Here is a 19,760-nt window from a genome sequence, read left to right on the forward strand (position 1 = left end):
AGAGAATTATCATTCTCATTTTTGCACTGGTGCTCCTCAGAGTTCCATAACCTGACATCTGAAGTTATTTTGAAGGTGCTGTTTTAGATTGTTTGATCCTGCTGATAGGGAGAGGTGGATTTAGAAATTATTCTATTCCTGGGGTACCTGGGTGACTCAGTTGTTTGAGCATCCAATACTTGATCTCAGCTCAGGTCTTGACCTCAGGCTCGTGAGTTCGAGCCCTGCGTTGGTGGGCTCTTTGCTGGGTGTGGAGCCTACTTAAAAAAAAAAAAAAAAAAAAGGAAAAAATTATTCTATTCCTAGCTGAAATTTCAAGAGACTTTTCTTACCCCAGTTTGTAAGCCACAAGTCAGGAGATTCAAATAATAAATAATCCTTAGTCTGATTGCAATAACAAGCATTGGAGGGAGTATTGATATGTCTGATGATTATGACATTAAGTGACCGAAGGTTATCATACCAGAACCAGATGCATATGATGGGTCATTCCTGCCATAAGCCAGCCAGAATAAGCAGCAATGAGGTTATCTCTGCTCTTAGAGAGAGCCCCTGAGTCGTGAACATGGTAATTAAAAATAAGAAAGTGACACCAGCTGCTTATTAAGCGATAACTGTTGTTCATTTGAATTACAATTCTCCTTGGCCCTCCACCTGCTTTCTTACTGGTCTGGCCTACCTTCTTTCAGGCCCAGGCCTGGGAGTGCTTGCAAGATATAGTTGGGGTAAAATGTTGACTTTTGGTGGACACCACGGAGTCACATTGATGCAGATAAGGCACATGGCTGTGGCAGGATTCAGCTCCTTCATCAATTTTCAGGTTAGTATGGCTGAATCAATTATAGTTTGTAGAAGTTCCCTTACTGCAGACTTTACTGGCAGTTGAGACTGGGATCTTTCTTCCATGAGAGACATGGTGCTTTACCACATTACTTTGGAATACAATGTTGGACATGGTTGCAGTCATATGGAAAACTACTGTAGGTATTTGTCTAATTATTCAAACTTTTATTCTTTTAGACAACCCTTCCTCAGACAGTTTTCTTGGCTCAGGAGATTTAAGAACCTTTGGCCAGAGTGCAAATGGCCAGTGGAGAAATTCCACTCCAGCATCAGGTTCAACTTTACAAAAATCAAGAAACAGCCGAAGTCTTTACCTCGAAACCCGAAAGACCTCAAGGTAGGTATTCTGGCCTCCTAGTTCACAAGCCTTTCCTCTGATATGAGAGAAAATGGCCATGAGATAGTTGTTGACACTGGCATTTTATTTTATTTATTTATTTTTGGGGTGCAAAAAGGTGGTTTTATTAAAGCATGGGGACAGAACCCTTGGGCAGAAAGAGCTGTTGCCCCGGAATTGTGGAGAGCAGCTTGACCTTGGCATTTTAAAGGAGTAACATTGTTTCTGAATTTTAAACTGTGAAAATATGGACAAATCCATTTTAAACTTTCAACTTTTAATTTACTTGGTGCTGAATTTTGGTGACAGCCGAAGTTTCTCATCAGAGGAGAGTTTTGAGGGAAATCTTGGTGCATCTGAGTATTTTGGGATTAATATGGCTGTTATGAACCTTAAATTTCTACAACTTCAGTAGCAAAGAAATCAGTACATTTTATAGGCTTTCACATGAGCAGAGACCTGGCTTAAACCAACGAAGTTCTGCACTTCATGGCCTTAGTCAATAGACCTAAACTACCTCTCTTAGAAAATAGAGTTATGAATTCTTTGTAACTGTTTTCTTTTTCCTTTTTAGCCCAATTTTATAAGTGCTACCTATTCCCTCACCAAGCTTATACTGATCATTAAAGACAGATGAAATTTGGCTTAGAAACTTTTCCCTCAGCAACTTTATTAGTAAAATATATATATTTTTAAATATTACTTATGACTTCTTAAATTTTACTCTGGTGATGGATTTTAGGAATATGGGATCATTTAATTTCCTGCTTAGGCAATGCTAAGCTTTCTGCCGTTGATAGAAACCAATGAGATAGCTTTTATTTTATGATTATTAGCACATGGACTCTGGAAACATGTGTCAGTACTCCCAGGGGTCTTCCCCACTTCTTAATATATTTTTAAATTACACAAGAATTCATTAATGCATTCACATTGTAAAAATTAAAACATTGCCAATAAAACTAAAGATCCTTGACCATTCCTCACAATCTTATTCCCCTCCCTTTGGTGTGTTTCCTTCCAAACCGTTCCCCTATGCTTGGGTTTGTTTTTTTTTTTTCTCCTATGTAGCATGAGATGTATGCTATGTATACTATGAAATGTATAATGCTATTTTGTCTTCATTAAAGATTTTCTATATGTATTATTTGGCAAATTGCTTTTTTTACCCGATAAGGCCATACTGTTGTTTTTTTTAAATAACATTATTATAGAAACAAATACATGTGCTTTGTAAAGATTCAGAAAATACAGATAGGTAAAAATAAAAAGGAAAAACATCATGTTTCCACCAGTGAGAGATCACCTCTGTCATATCCTAGTGCATATCTTTTCAGATAGTTTTCTCTGCATTTACATGAATTTTCTGGGTGTTTATTGCCCTTAAGTCTTTTACAGTCTAGAACAGCCCTTTTTCCTTATGACGTGACCTTTTCTTCATGATGTTCCACCTTTTGGACTTGACAGGTTTCTTCCTCATAGTATTATTTTGTCATCTATCCTCTAGTTTTTGTAAACTAGATTTTTGTCTTGAATAAAAGCTGGTGCTATGTTATATCACATTAAAAACCTACAAATCTGGTTCTCCTCATTAGTGATACTGGATTGACCTCTGGATTAGAGAGATAACAATCTGGTCCTTTTGTGCAGTTAGTTTTTTCCCCCTTGTGATGACTAGAATGTAATCTAAATGATGATACTTTGGCATTATATCAATGACCAATTTCACATCAGCCTAATAGTTACTCATATCAATTGATAATCCTTACCTGATAATTTTTTTAAATTGAGGTGAAATTGACATACATTATATTAATTTCAGGTATATAACATGATGATTCAGTATTTGTACATATTACAAAATGATCACAGTAAGTCTAGTTAACATCTATCGTCATACATAGTTACAAAATAGTTTTTTCTTGTGATGAGAACTTTTAAGACCTACTCTCTTAACAACTTATAAATATGCAATATAATATTATTAGTTCTAGTCACCATGTTGTACATTACATCCCCAGGACTTATTTTATCCTTGAAGTTTGTGCCTTTTATCCTTCTTTGACCTGATAATAGTTTTATTAGAGTTAATGAAATAGTACTTTTCCAATGTTACTATTTCTTCTATACTTATTGTCATTCTGCTGTGAAGGGGATATTTTTTTTCCTCATTAGGTAGGGTTGTATGGTTATCCTGAAATATATCTCCTACTGGGAAGGCAGGAGATAGGATTAGATCTTTCTTTTTCATTACCAGTATTCAAAGTAGATTTGTTTTTTTTTTAATAGCCACTTCATGTGGTTCAGATGAATTTTTCTATTCTTTTTTAGTGTTATTCCAGATTCAGTGTGTTTCAGTCCACTACAATCATTATTCTTTTAATGTTCACATTCTCACAGTTTTGGCCACCGGGACTCCTTCAAGCTCACTGCTGTGTCTGGCCCAACCTCTTTAATCGTAGGTAGCATCCTTGCTTTCTGGCATTGCAAGATGCCCTCCACTGTTTTTTGTTTAGAAGGAAGTCTTTTGCATTAAACACACACACTCTAGGAAGCATCAGTGCAAAAGGCATTGTGGGGAATTCATTATATCTTCACCAGACAAATTATACTGCCCTTGCCTTCTTTTTGTAGCGGCATCCACCCATCCTAAGGAAATAAGCCTGTTCCTGAAATTCTGACTCCTTGTTTCTTTCCCCACTCTAACACACATAGAAACCATTGTAATTTGAAGAGTTAGAGAGCATGTGATTTTTTTTTAAGTTTGCATTTTAATTCCAGTTAACGTACAGTGTTATATTAGTTTCAGGTGTACAATATAGTGATTCAGCACTTCCACACATCTACCCCTGTGCTCATTACAAGTGCACTCCTTAATCCCCATCACCTGTTTCACCTGTCTCTCCCACCTCTACCTCCTCTCTGGTAACCATTAGTTTGTTCTGTATAATTAAGAGTCTGTTTCTTGACTTGTCTCTCTCTTTTTCTTTTTTTTCCCCCCTTTGAGAGAGTATGTAAGTGCTTTTTTATTTTCTTTACATCTAGTCTGATTTCATTTGGATCCAGACCAAATGTACTGATTTAAAGAGTTGATTTCATTGAATTCAACTTAGTCGGTTGTGTATCTCTATTCTGCATCCTCAGGAAAAAAAAAAAGAGAGAGAGAAAATTCAGTATGCTGAGAGCAAGTAGCTCATAACTTGCTGGGCAGTAACAGATAAAAAAGACCACGTAGAAAGATAGAAAGAACTTTAAATTATTAATCTAGTCTTAGAGATGAGACTTGGTTTTAAGTTCACAAAAGTATTTTTCCTGCCAGTTTTTTCTATTATTGGGGGTGCACAAATAGTTTAAAGAAACAAAAACAAAAGTCTCCTTCAGAGGAGGTAGGCCGGAAGAATTGACCAAGAGTGATGTAGCCTAGGAGAAAGCCTTCTGGTTGTTTTTTAATGAAGGAAGGGAGCCATCTGTTGGTTTTTTTAGGAAATTTTAAAATTCAGTTTAAAAGCTCCATTGAGAGGCTTCAGCTTTATCCATCTTTGCATATTGAATCCTAAAATTCCCTCCAAAGGACTTGTGGGAGGAGGCTGCAGCGAGTAAATAGAAAGTGTACGTTAGATCCCTCCGACCCAGGTTTTCTGAAGAAGTCTAACCTGATGTACTTGTCATACTGCGCAGGTCTTTGGTTCCTGACCAAAGGAACTATAAAGCTAAGAAATACAATTTTGGATGTTTGATAATTATATAGTATGGCAATCTAGGACTTCTTAAGTGGCCGAACCTGATGCAGCAACCCATGTCTCATTTCTTGTATATTTCCCTCAAATGGTACATCCCTCATTCTGCCTGTTGGTGTTGGTTTTGTTGACACTTTGGTGGTTTTTGTTATTTCCTGAAAGTAAAAATCACTAGGTTCGATTTTCTTGCTGTTCTTTTCTTACAAACTCTGTTTTTGTTTTTGTTTTTTTAGTGGATTATCAAACACTTTTACGGGAAAGTCAAACCATCACTGCCATGTGTCTGCATATGAAAAATCTTTTCCTATTAAGCCTGTTCCAAGTCCGTCTTGGAGTGGTTCATGTCGTCGAAACCTTTTGAGCCCCAAGAAAACTCAGAGGCGACATGTTAGTACAGCAGAAGAGGTAAGGAAAACCTGCAACAAAGGCTGCTAAAGGTTAGAATCTTTCCCTGTACTTAGCCATTTGTTCCCTCTGATTTCGATGTTTATTAACCATGCCATTTAATCCTTTCTGTGCTTTTTATTTCTTACTTTTTTGAGTGCCGTCATCTGTGCTAAAGAAATTAAAGAGAGATTTTAGCAGGACTTCCATTTCTCTTACTGTTTTCTATTCTTGTTGAGCAGCAGACTTAATTTTCAGTATTTTCTAAATGACTTCTTATACATCAAACTATCTCTGTTCTCTCTTTTTTGGACCCTTCCTCAACTCGAGTTTCTTGTGGCAAAACTGTTAACCTTGCTGGATTTGATAAAATACCTGCCCTTATTTCTTATTAGGACAATTTCCCCTCAGTATAAAAAGAAAATCAAGAAGCCAGCAAAATAATTTATGTCCCTTCATTATGAGCAAGAAGATTTTTGAGATCATAGATATTCCCCAAAAGAAAGATGTTTTGTTGACACTTTTGTTGTTATATGCATTCAGTAAACCTAAAGGAAAAAAATCAATTCTGTAAATATAATATGGCATATAATTTATGTGGTAGAGAATGTGCTTGTACCTGTTAAATATTTATTATGCATCTAGTCAGCCTTGGACTGCTTGCTATGAGGATACAAATAAATAACAATACCTTACATTTATGTAGCATATAGAGTTTCCAGTATGCTTTCCACATGTATTATTATGTTGAATCATTTTAATCCTGTGAAATAGGTAGAGATGAGGTAATATCTACATTTTATACGTATTAGGAGAGTGAAGGTCAGAGGTCATACAGCTAGTACATGGCCAGCCTACAACCCAGATCTTCTGGAGTCTAGTCTGGTATGCATCCTGTTATACAACACAGCGGTGTAGTTCCAGCCCATTGGAGCTTACAGACTGGGGAGTCAAGAATACAGCATTTTGTGCTAAATAATTAGATAATTTGAAATGAAGATCTTTTAAGTGGCAAAATGTGATTATTTGTGACATGGTTAGTAAAAATGCTATACATTCTAAAAAAAAAAATGCTATACATTCTGTTTGGTTTTACGTTTGTACTGAATCTGAAATATTTTAAGCAGAGGGTGGCAGAAGTAGTAAGTCATATTTAGTAGAGAAAGGGTAGACGAGAAACTGGCAGCAGTTGGCTTTGGTGATGAGAACTGAGCAACAGTTATAAAAGTGAGATTTATCTTTCACTTTTGTACTACTGAATTTAGTACCACGTATGTATTGGATATTACATAAATAATATTTTTAGATTACTGGGGTTGCTTCTGCTGGAGCCTGGGCAGCCTGTGGGGTCCAGAGAGACTTGTGGGGAAGGAGACAGCAGCAGCATAGTGGCTGGATATTGGCCTCCCAACCCTCCCCTGCCTCACGCGGCTGCCGCTGAGATTACCGGGATCTTTTAAGATTATCTGTGTTCCTTGTAAGCCCACTATTCACCCACTAGCCAGACAGGCCTTTGGACTACTCAGCCCCTCCTCTTTTCACTTCTACCTCCACCTGAGGACTTGGGCCAGCTGGATTATTTTCAACTCTCCAGGCCACAGGCTGGCCCATGTAGGACATGAAGCTGGAGTTCCCCTTCCTTCTACAGTGCCAAAAAGATGCCAAGGATTGAACCTATCCCATGCAACAAGAGATGCAGAAAATTTTGCATCAATCAGTTGTTTTTAGGTCTATATTCTGCTATGAAAAGCGACTCACTTGTAGTATAGGAATACGGAATCAGCCATATAATACAATTGGACCAAACTTTATTAAATCAAAGTATCAACAGATTATTTAGATATTTAGTCTGGGATAGTATGGATAATCTAGATTAAAATATAATACTTTTGGGGGCGCCTGGGTGGCTCAGTTGGTTAAGCGACTGCCTTCGGCTCAGGTCATGATCCTGGAGTCCCGGGATCGAGTCCTGCATCGGGCTCCCTGCTCAGCGGGGAGTCCGCTTCTCCCTCTGACCCTCCTCCCTCTCATGCTCTCTGTCTCTCATTCTCTCTGTCTCAAATAAATAAATAAAATCTTTAAAAAAAATATATATAATACTTTTTTCCCCCAGGGGATAAAGAATTTGCTGGTAGGATCTTACAAAGTGGAGGAAAAGTTATTTTCCATGAAAATATTTGGGATTTCCAAGGGAGATACAGTTGCTTATGTTAAAGAAGGAAAACTATTTTTTAATTTTACTGCTGGATTTATCACCTTCAGGAATCTAAAGCCATCTATAAAATTAACATGATGTTACCACTGCACTGTTCAGTCTTCCAACAGGAGTTTAAAGAAAATACATAAAGAAGAATTTGGAAATACGTAAGTGGTGACTGGACCACCACTTGGCTGATGGCTGATTCAAGGATATTATTAAAGAACTGTACTGTCAAATAGGGTAACCACTAGTCATATGCGCTACTTAAATTAATTCAGTTAAAATAAAAAATTTAGTTTCTCAGTCACATTAGCCACATTTCAAGTACTCATGAGCCACATACTCTGTTGGCTATTGGACACATATTGGACATGTTGCTAAGTGGCTACCATATTGGACACTACAGATACAGAGTATCTCCAATATAACTAACACTGTTTAGAGGATATGGATTTCTGTTTGGGAAAGAGAAAATACTAGGGATTTTAAAAATGTAACACAGTAAAAACTCAGATAGTTTCTTTTCACTTATATGTTGCTTCCAGGCATGCTTCTCTGCAACATATTGAGCAACATTTTAGGATGTTGGACTTCCTTAATAGATGACACTGGTGGTTTTATTCTTTAAAAACAAAACAGACTTTACAATTTTGTCATAACCGAGAATTTTGGACTTAAAGTTGTTGAATTATGCACTTTTGATAGTTGAAATTTATTTATATAATATACATTTTTTTTTTAAAGATTTTATTTATTTATTTGAGACAGAGAGAATGAGAGAGAGCACATGAGATGGGGGAGGGTCAGAGGGAGAAGCAGACTCCCTGCCGAGCAGGGAGCCCGATGCGGGACTCGATCCAGGGACTCCAGGATCATGACCTGAGCCGAAGGCAGTCGCTTAACCAACTGAGCCACCCAGGCGCCCTATATAATATACATTTTAAACAGAATCAAAATTGGGAGATTTATGAAGTTATTTGAGTAATTTACAAAAGATTTTGCTAGTTTTCTAAGATTTATTTTGTGTTCTCTGTTAAATTTTTATAATTTTACAGACAGTTCAGTTTTATGATGGAGACTCTTAACAGAAGCATCTAAATGCAAGAATCTGCCAAAAAATCTATTTTTTAAATCTATTTTTAAAAAACAGAATTCAGCACCTTATATATCTTTATACTGTTTTAAACTTTCCTTGGTCCTTTATTATGTTTAAAACATAACATCAGCCAATTTCTTTTACTTTAACATATTATCCAATTATTATTTCCTTTCCTCTTAATTTCCTAATTTGCTTACTCGGTAGGAACAGTTTAATAAGTTATGTACAGAGAAAGATGTTTTCTTTTACTTTATAGTACCAGATGCTCCAAAAAAGAATTGTGTTTGAAGTTTGAAGTGACTTACCTTTTTACATTTTCTTTTGGTAAAGCCAGATGTTATATATGTTCTTTTGAGAGTTGCTGGGACTATCTTTTCTTTGCCTAAAATAGAAGATAAATTCTTGTGACCTTTAAATTACCGCGTAGAACAGTGAAAAGTTCTTAACCTTTTTTCTATAATTTCTTTTTTAGACTATAAATTAGTTGAAACTGAAAGTATGAGGCTTCAAGAGACCTCAGATAATTATTTGGAATACAGAACATCTATTCCTGTCCATTTTATGGTGTCTAATGACTGTGAGGTTGTTCAGGCTTAGACGCTTTTCTTTGAAAAGCTAGGGAAAATATCTGTGGGTGACCTGTGTGTGTTTAATTGATTTTTAAAAATCAGTTCTTTACATTGAATTAATCTAGATTTGTCATAATTTACTTTAGTTGAGTCACTTAATGGCACCTTGGTTCTTCATGTTTTATTTAGAAGTATAAAAATTTATTCTAAAACCATTTTGCCGTGTGATGTGAGGGAGGAGAGAAGTGTTTTTAACTTTTTACAGTTGAAGTCTGTAGGGTACCACAAGCAAAGATCCTTTCTATGTCACTGTTCTCAGTGTGCTTGTGAAGTCTTCATATGATGGGGATATTTCTTTACATTCCCTTGGTATGCAGAGTAAACTCTTACACCAATTTCTCTGCTTTATTTTCCTCCCTGTGATGTGATAATACAGTCAAAGCTTTTTAAAATCTAGTTTGGTAGGACAGTGGAAATGAACTAAAATGATTGGTTAATTAAGAGTTAATTTCCATGATCCAGGTGGTATTACTCTTCTGATTTGCCTTCACTCCTTCCATTTTACCACTCCTGAAAACAACATACTGTTAACCCCATTGTATTGTGGGTTATGAATTAGGTTATTTGGTGTAGTGGGAAAGTGGGGTCAAAATTTACATTGGTGGGAGTATGCCTGGGTGGCTCAGTCAGTTAAATGTCTGCCTTTGGCTCAGGTCATGATCCCAGGGTCCTGGGTTCGAGCCCCACATCGGGCTCCCTGCTTAGCGGGGAGTCTGCTTCTCCCTCTGCCCCCTCCCCCTGCTCATACTTGTGCTCCCTCTGTCTCTCTTTCTCTCTGACAAATAAATAAATAAAATCTTTTAAAAAAATTTACATTGGTGGGTGTTCAAAAATTTCACTCATTAAAGTGCCAGATAACACAGCTTTCCTGTATATAGATCACTATGGAGTTGGCTGGCAGTCTCTTACAATCTAATAATCTGTAATGAAGCTTCATTCCTCAGACTGTCTACTTAAAGAACCTTTATAATAACATATTTAGTTTTTAATAAAAAGGCATTTATTGTAGTTACAGTTTTTAAATTTATGTCTCAGATACTCATGTCCTTCCCAGTACAATAGCCAAAACCTACAGATTTGGTAATTGATATTAATGTATACCTGCTAACCATTATCACTCCTGTGCTGTCACTGAAGTGCCTGCCCAATACTGTAGACCGTCTCTTCACAAACACTAGGAAAAACAACTGCTGTCATCTTAAATACAGTATTAATGTATAAGGGATAAAATAATGGAGTTTATTTTCTTCATATAGAAAATTGCAAATTGTTTTTTCTCTCGGGACTACTTTTCTACCAAATGTTCAACGAATTTTACCTTATTACTCATCTGTTCAAATTTAAGGATAGCTCTTTTTCATAGGGAGTTGTCATGCTTCACAGTTCAAGGTGAATCTTGTTAGATCAGTAATATTATAGTGACAATGTGACTGAAATTTACTATGTAGCAAACAGTGATCAAGAAGAAAAAACTTAGTGTCTGTTTGCCTTTGCATAGATAGTTGCTTAACTCATTGTGCTTTTAATAATTATAATTGAATAAAATGCTTATGCACATATTGAAGGGTCATAGTGCAGGGTGCTGCTAGCCCTGGCACAAAGCATTAAAATTATTTCGTGAAGATGGGTGGTTGTATTAAACTGTATATAAGGTTTTTTTTTTTTTAAAGTACCAGGGCATATTATTTAGTGAATGCAGCCCACTGCTTCAGGGGAAGAGTATAGAATAAACGCTTTCCTGTGGTTACAAGTCCATATGTAATCTGGTTCTCTGCCAAGTGACCTCATTTCTTACTGCTCTTCTGATTCACACTGACCTCACTTTTCCTTGAACACATCAAGCACATACCTGTCTCAGGGCCTTTGCATTTGCTCTTCCTCTGCCTGGAATAGTCTTTTACAAATTTCTGTGACTTACCTCTTCCCCGGATACAGGTTTCTCTTGAAATACCACCTTTTTAAAGGGGTCTTACCTGTTCTTGTTCTTTCCCCTCCATCACTTTCTATTCCCTTATCTTTAATTTTTTCATACTATCTGACTAGTCTTGTTTGCCATTCCCTTTAATGGTAATGTAAGCTCCATAAGGAAAGGAATTTTATTTTATTCAGTGCAATATCTCTAGTGAGTGGTGCTTAGTAGGTATTCAAGTTAATAAATGAATTCAGTACTGGGGCTTAGGAAGAAGAGTAAATATTGGAGATGGAAACCATCTCTGGAAAATACTTATACTCTTAAAAATATAGAGTATTTCTACTCTAGATAAAGTAGAAAACAGCAAGGTATCCCACTCTGATTTTGACTATTCTGGTTACTTCCTTGTGGTTTTTCTAGTAGATGTCAGGACTCCTAGGGTTTGTTGGAATCCTAATTGAGAGATCCTCAAATATTTTGTTTCTGGGACTCTTATCAGTTGACTCAAAAGTGATTGCTTACTGGTCTTCTGGTTTCATATCCTAGAGCCTGTCTGTACTGTTATTTATGTATGTGTCCCATAATTTTCTTTCTTTTTTTTTTTTCTAAAATACACTATCTGGTATTTATTTCATTTAACTCCTCTTATAATTTTCTAGAATATCCCTAATGATAATTCTTAATTATCTTGAGGGACTCTATCTGAACTTTGGCAGAACTTCTGGGAATCTAGATGCTGTTTTGAAAAAAAAATTTTCCTCACTGGGTGTGTCTAAGATTTTTCTTTTTTTTTTTTTCTTTTTTTTATATAGACAGTCCAAGAAGAAGAAAGAGAGATTTACAGACAGCTGCTACAGATGGTCACAGGGAAACAGTTTTCTGTAGCCAAACCCACCACACATTTTCCTTTACACCTGTGAGTCACAGAAACATAGTTCAAATGAATTTAATTCTACATTTTATTATTTGATATTGAAACTATATTCTTCTCTTGCTAGATCTCGATGTCTTAGTTCCAGTAAGAGTACTTTGAAAGACCCACTGTTTAAAAATGGAAACTCTTGTGCCGCTCAGATCATTGGCTCTGATACTTCATCATCTGGATCTGCTAGCATTTTAACTACCCAGGAACAACTGTCCCACAGTGTGTATTCCTTATCGTCTTATGCCCCAGATGTTGTGGCATTTGGATCCAAAGATTCTGATCCTCTCCATCAACCCCAACATCACCACTCTCTTCTACATCAGCCAGATAACTTACCAGCTTCAAATGCACAATCAGAAGGTAAAATTGGTTTTGTATAACTATATTTTCTTTTTTTAAAGATTTTATTTATTTGAGAGAGAGAATGAGAGAGAGAGAGTGCGCATGAGAGGGGGGAAGGTCAGAGGGAGAAGCAGACTCCCCACCGAGCAGGGAGCCTGATGGCGGGACTCGATCCTGGGACTCCAGGATCATGACCTGAGCCGAAGGCAGTCGCTTAACCAACTGAGCCACCCAGGCACCCTGTATAACTATATTTTCAATCCTAATAGCCAGTTAACTGTTTATGGGATCTGTGTGAATCATAGGCAAGGTTGTAAGATGCATGTAACTTAATTAACATATAAGAAACTTTAAATACATATAATTCAGTTAGCTATACCACAAATAAACTAAACCTGCAAGTAACTTACTTTTTTCTTACATGGAGATGCAAATGATTTCATATATTTTACTTAAAAGATGAACTTCCTGAGCAGAGTCTAGAGTCAGAGCACAGTCAGCCCAATTACTTCAGTACTTTCTCTGTTTTTAGTACTTTACATTGACCATTAAGTACTCTGAAGTTCTAAGAGTTTTGGAACATCAATTAAGTATTGAAGTAAAAGTTCTTAACCAGGTAATACTTAAAAAACCTATATAGTAGGTTTATGGTTTTAGAATGGTCATCAGCAAATTTCAGAAACAAAAAGAGGTTTTTTTGTTTGTTTTTTAAAGATTTTATTTATTTCAGAGAGAGAGAGAGTGAGAGAGAGAGCACAAGAGGGAGTAGGGTCAGAGGGAGAAGCAGACTCCCTGCTGAGCAGGGAGCCCAATGCAGGGCTTGATCCCAGGACCCTGGGATCATGACCCGAGCTGAAGGCAGACGCTTAACCGACTGAGCCACCCAGGTGCCCCAAAAAGAGTTTTCTACCTAATTTTCAGCTAACCAAAAAAGCCAGACTCTTAGCATTCCAGTTAATGAAGGTTTTCTATAATTTTCTTTGTTTGCTTAGTTTTCCCCTTCTTTAGCTATGTGTTGTGTGTATTTATGATAGTATGTATTTTGGGGTATATAACTTAAGTTTTAGCGTAAGTGGTTAGACATTAGGGATTTTTTTTTTTTTTAAGATTTTATTTATTTATTTGAGAGAGAATGAGAGAGAGAGAGAGAGCACATGAGACGGGGGAGGGTCAGAGGGAGAAGCAGACTCCCTGCTGAGCAGGGAGCCTGATGCAGGACTCGATCCCGGGACTCCAGGATCATGACCTGAGCCGAAGGCAGTCGCTTAACCAACTGAGCCACCCAGGTGCCCGACATTAGGGATCTTTTGATAGATCAATCTCTAAGGCTCTTCCCTCCTTCCTCAGATTGTTTGTTGTTTTGTTTTTTTTTTTTTTTTTAAGATATTCCTCACTTTCTTAAAATTTTCACTTGGGGATTAAAATTGTTGGTGGCATCATCTTATAGCTACACGTATTCATGAAAACCTTTATAAAATTTTGTGAGATGGTTTACTGGGAACTACCATTAAAAAAAGCCTTTAACCTCAGAAACATAAGTTGTATGACAAAGGCTTAGATGCAACTAAACTGAAATATACTGTAGTCCATTGAAGTGTTTCATTACTTTTCTTGTACCATTTAATAAATATTCTAAATGAGGTTCTAATCATTTAGATTAGGACATGATCCTCTAGAAGGACACAATTCCTGCCTTTATGAACACCGAAAATAAATGATGAAATGATAGAATTTGTACTTTTTAGACTCTGCTACTTCTGTAGTTATCTTTCTACTTTCCGTTCCCCCTCCTTTCTTTCACCTTATTCAGTCTCATGGTAGTTCATGAACTAAAGACTTTTGAGAAATCTTGGCTTGTTCTTGTTCCCCAGGAACAGAAAGCTGCAGCACAGGAATCAAGCACAGCCCAGGAGTAGATGATGAAGGGCATATATATACTTGTATTTAAGAATAACTGCTTTCTTTGTGAGGCAAGCTCTTCACTAAGCCCTTTTTCTGGCTCAGTGAAAATGGACCTGCCTCTCTTTCTCTTCCATCCTACCTTTGTCCTTATGCTGCATTATTTTTGTGAAAATAGAATATAACAAAGTATGGGAACTTAGACTACAAACATCTAGAGTGTATAACTGTGTAGGATTTTATTAATAATGATATGCTCTTGTGTTTCTTTTTTAGGATCAGACTCTGTGATTTTACTCAAAGTGAAAGATTCCCAGACTCCAACTCCCAGGTAAGCTTTGGAAAAAGGACATTCTTGACATATTTTCTTTTTCTTCTCTTTAATCACAATTTCTTCACTAAGAGTTACATAATATAAAAGTCAGACTGCCTCAGTTCAGACCTCTTGCCTGTGTTATTTGAATTATTTCAGTGACTTTCAAATTGGTCTTCTTCCTCTGGCCTCCTTATTGTGCTTCATTCCATCTTCCACCATGTTCTCAGATCCATTCTTTGCCTGTTCTTTTACATCTTCCATTCTGCAACCAGAGTGGTCTTTTAAAAATGCACATCTGATTATTCATTAAATTCCCACAAGAGTGGGCTATCAGACATAGAGTCAAGCCCAAACTCCTTAATATGGTATATAAAACATTTCCTCCACATGCCTCACTTCCTATCACACGTTCTTTCCTTTAACAAGTATTTATTGACAACTTACGTGTGCCAGGTCCTGATACACACACTGAGGCTAATAGCAGTGAACAAAATGAAAGCCTTGCACTCAAGGAGCTTACATTCCGGTTATAAGAGGTGTAAGGAAAAAGATGGGGGGACAAATAATGAACAAATAGATAAACATATATGTCTGGTAGTGATAAATGTGAAAAAAAATAAAGCAGGGTAACATATAGACAGGGTTAAGGGGGCACAGTTTATCTGGGTGGTCATGGCAAGTCTGATAAGGAACATTTGAGGGGAGGCGTGATGGAGGTGAGAGGAGGAGCCATATGGGAAGATGGGAGTCTTTTGTGTGTTTATTACATGCTGAACTATAATATAATATGTACTTACTTACCTTCATAGTCAGTGTTCCTTCTGCCTGGTATGTACCCCGCCCCCACCTCAACTTGTCTATCTAAAGAAGCAGGAGTCTCTTTCTTGTCTTTTAAGTCTCAATTCAAATGTGATCTTCTATATGATACTTGACTTCTATGTGAAACTTTTTGCTCTGTAATTCAGTCGGTTACTACTTAGATCGTAGTTTCTTTGCCATTGCTGTTTCAATTGCTGAAATGATAATAGTATCAGTTTTCCATTGAGGAATTAGGGATAATGAAATGTTCTTTCTCACCTCAGTTTCTATACTTCTTTGTGGCTCTCCTCTATGTCCTGAATTTTAGATTTTTAAAGAAAAATTCTCTGTTGTACTTTCTCAAGGAGACTTTAAAGTTTGGAGTTCTTATTCTTTATACATTTTTTTTTCTTGAGTCAGACCTGGGTTTTGATCTTGTCCAGGCATCATGTAACTTTGGGCAAGTTACTCTTCTGAACCTTAGTTTCCTTATCAATAAAAATGCTAGTATTAATACCTTACTATTTATTGAATTGCGTGAAGGTTAACATACACAAAAAGCATTTATAAAAGTGTTTTCACACATATACACAAAAGTAGGTATTCTTTCTTGGGAAAAAGTCGGTCTCATGTAAAGAGTGCTTTTAGTTCTTTAATGGCTCTTTACCCAGTGTGCCTTTCCTTTATGGAAGATTTCTCTTGGTGATGCCTGAAGAATGAGATGGAGGGAGAAATGGTCTGTTGGGGAAGGCTGATTGAATAATGCTGTTTATTGCAGTTGGAGCCTGCTCTCCCAAGGCTTGGTTGATTGGCTTTTTATTCTTAATCTCCCACTACTGCCTCTTGGTTAAGGTGTAGCATTGAAGATCTGCCCTTATTTCCCCGAATATGCCATGCTGTTTCCTGTTTTTGTGCCATTGTACATGCTGATCCTAACCCCTGGAATTTTCTTTCTCTCCTTGTCCACTTGTTAAACTCTTGTTTTGCTTCACAGAATCTGATTCAGGTGTTATTTTCTCCTCAAGACATTTCTCTGACTCCTCCAGATAGCATTAGCCTTTTCTTCCAGTACTTTTATCCCTATATCTTGTTCATTAGTAATACCTTTGCACTAATCACCTAATGTTGATCATAGTGCCTGGCACATGATGGGTACTTAGTAAACAAATCTTTGTTAAACATGCATTTCCTGGGGCGCCTGGGTGGCTCAGTCGTTAAGCGTCTGCCTTCGGCTCAGGTCATGATCCCGGGGTCCTGGGATCGAGTCCCACATCGGGCTCCCTGCTCGGCAGGAGGCCTGCTTCTCCCTCTCCCACTCTCCCTGCTTGTGTTCCTGCTCTCGCTATCTCTCTCTCTGTCAAATAAATAAATAAAATCTTTAAAAAAATAAAATAAAATAAAATAAAAAACAAACAAAAACAAACAAAAAAAACCATGCATTTCCTAGAAAGCCTCAAATGCTCTCTTGAGCAGCTCAAGTACTCATCATTTCCCTATTGGTTTAAGGCTTTGGTTTATTGAAAGGCACATTGCAAGAGTTAGAAAACACAGTCTTTGGAATTGGACAGACATAGTTTCTAATCCTGACTTCCAAAACAGATTATCCTCTGAACCTCGATTTCCTTTTCTGTGCACTATAAGTAATAATTCCTTATTACATATTATATTGAGGTTTAACTAGTATGAGAATTATCATGAGGCTTAACTCCTAGAAAACCTCTAAAGCAGAATTTCACACAGAGCACTGAGTAGGTGCTCCTAAGTTGTTTTAGTTATTACTGTATGCTTCAGTCATATGAAAAATAATGTATAATCTCTTTGAAAAGCAAAAGGATTTTGCTTTTTCCCTTGCATTTTACTTTCCTACGCCAGCAAATACCTTGATCCATTGAAGAGCAGTACTTTTCCCTTACAGTATTCATTTATTCAGGAAGCACTGAGTACCTGCTGTCTGCCAAGCACTATTCTTGGTGCAGAGGATATGGTAGTAAGTACAAAACACAAAAATTCCTATCCTCATTAAGCTTATGGTCTAATAAGGAAGCAGACAAATTTCAATAGCATGATCCAATACCATGAAATTCTGGGCAATTCTTGTCACTTCTTTATATTGTGCAGTAAATGTGTTTTCATGTTTATTTGTTTTTAGTGTCACACAGTAGGCCCCTCACAGTGCTACCACTGATCTCTGTGGCTTTCTGTCTTGGTTGTTACATCACATTCACTGTGCCAAGGGTGTAAGCCACTACTTGTGTGTTTTCCCTTTATTAACCTCAGTGACAGTGGGGAGGCAATAGAACAGCATTTTCATTGCCAAATCCTAGTCTAAGGATGATGGGGAATACTGATTCCAAAAAGTAGGCTAAGGAGCAAGGGATACCCTCTTGAGTCCTTTTTCTTGCCTTCACTAGGACAGACTGTAGCAGTTGAAGAACTGAAAGGGACTCTGATTTCCATATTTTACAAATCTGGAACTAAGACCCATGGAAATGAAGTGACTTGGTCAAAGTCACAAAGTGAATCAGGGACCACTCCAGGAGATCCAGGTCTCTTAACTCTCAATTTAATGCTTTGTTCTCTTTACTTGTTCTATGTATCTAAGGGTTTTCTTTGGAAAAGTGTTCACTCTTCTGTTTGCTTCTGTGAGAGATCCTTCAGTTAGGGATTGGCAAGGAGATGAGGACATTTGAGAAGAGCAAGCGGCTCTAGGAGAGAGAACATGCCTGGGAGTCTTTTGCTAAGCATTATTCATTTGGACTGTCAGCAAGAGCTGTGTGGAATAGAATTGGTCGCTCATCTTTGGAGTGGAGTTGTGTTGCTGATTTTCCACTTTGATTCATTGGCTCACTAGCCATTTGATAAGGACTCTTGTGTGGGTGGGGATTTTCATTGTCCAGTATGATTTGGTTGAAAATATTTTGATTCAAGTAGACTGACAAGAAGTCCAAGATTTGACTAAATCATTAATAAATCTGTTAATCTGAACCATTTGGGAGGAGTCATGTTCTAGGTTAATATATTCTCTTGGCAAGTGATGTACTCTTTCACATCGTATTGGTCTCTTGTGCAAGTAAAGGGCTATGTTACAGTTAATTTCTCTGCTGAACTTTGGGTCATCTTTTTAACTAGTATGTGTGCAAATAACTCATACTTGTATTCCTTTAGTTCCTAGTTGCAATTATCTTATGTGCTTTTCGACTTTTTATTTATTGCATACATATAAAGTATTCTTGTAAATTATTTAAATGATTGATTTTCTTGGTGAAAATATTTGAATTTTCTTATAAGCCTCCTGCTCATTTGTCGTATTTTTTCCCCACCCATAGTCCTACTTTTTTCCAGGCAGAGCTGTGGATCAAAGAATTGTAAGTTGTTATTTTTGGTATCATTTTTCCTTCTCCATCACTTCCTTTCCAGTTAGAAGTAGTCAATTAGCCAATCACCCTACCTATATTTAATCAGTAAAGATTCCCTACTTAATGTTTATTTATAAAACAACTTTTAAGTTGTTGGGTTTTTAGAATTCTATTGGGGTTGGGACGTTTCTGTGCTCAGGTTTATTAAATATGTAACAATTGCTGAAACTAAATTGAATTGGAAAACTTTCAAAGTTAGATATTACATAGAAAGGAAAATAAATGCCCTTATTTTCACATTGATAAAACTAATTTAGTGAAAAATTCACATTTCTGGAGTTTGCAAAATTACTGAGTTTTTAGTCTCCAGTTTCAATAACTCACTTGGAGTTATCCAAATCCCTGGTCTTGTTCATTTTTTTAGAGAAAAAAAATAAACTCATATTTTTTCTTTTGGATCATAAATATTTGAATTGAAACCTCAATGATATCTTGTATTATTTGCTCCTTTGGGATACAGTCTCATTTTTGGGTTTCTAGAATGAAGCTTTAGTTTCTCTGTAATCTTAGAAGCATGCTTTAAAAAAAACAAAAACAAAAACTACACATTTACAAATATCCACAAAAGTCACCTGTTCACATTTAGCAATAAACTAATAATTTTCATCATTTCAATAAAAATAGGATAATTTTAATAACACCATATGGTTTCACTCTGTCTTAAAATATAAGTGTAGTGTAGCGATAAGTTTAGTGTAAGGATTTTAGATTTTCTGTATGAGGGTTTTATATTTAATGTTCACTGTGCATTAACAATGTGCCTGATGCTAAGATGGTGGTCTGCATTTTTGTCCTGTTCCTTTTCATTTCCTAGAACTAGTGTTTATGATTCTCGAGCACGGGAGAGATTGCGCCATATTGAAGAGCAGAAAGCACTGGCATTACAGCTTCAAAACCAGGTAAACAAAAAACGGGGGATAAGG

At 36.7% G+C, this 19,760-nt stretch overlaps 1 protein-coding gene across 1 annotated transcript in view; it reads left to right on the forward strand.

Moving 5' to 3' along the window:
• The window catches only part of SENP1 (SUMO specific peptidase 1), a 53,287-nt gene that overhangs the window by 11,641 nt on the left and 21,886 nt on the right, over positions 1-19,760 (forward strand). The window contains exons 5-11 of the mRNA XM_064591342.1: positions 1,021-1,180; positions 5,151-5,322; positions 11,954-12,057; positions 12,140-12,426; positions 14,584-14,638; positions 18,748-18,786; positions 19,652-19,736. Of these exons, the coding sequence (XP_064447412.1) occupies positions 1,021-1,180; positions 5,151-5,322; positions 11,954-12,057; positions 12,140-12,426; positions 14,584-14,638; positions 18,748-18,786; positions 19,652-19,736 (902 nt within the window). The remainder of the gene's footprint in view (positions 1-1,020; positions 1,181-5,150; positions 5,323-11,953; positions 12,058-12,139; positions 12,427-14,583; positions 14,639-18,747; positions 18,787-19,651; positions 19,737-19,760) is intronic.

This window comes from Mirounga angustirostris, unplaced genomic scaffold (genome assembly GCF_029215605.1).
Source record: "Mirounga angustirostris isolate CCGP_5_RB_7025 unplaced genomic scaffold, mMirAng1.0.hap1 SCAF_5, whole genome shotgun sequence".
Classification (NCBI taxonomy): Eukaryota; Metazoa; Chordata; class Mammalia; order Carnivora; family Phocidae; genus Mirounga; species Mirounga angustirostris.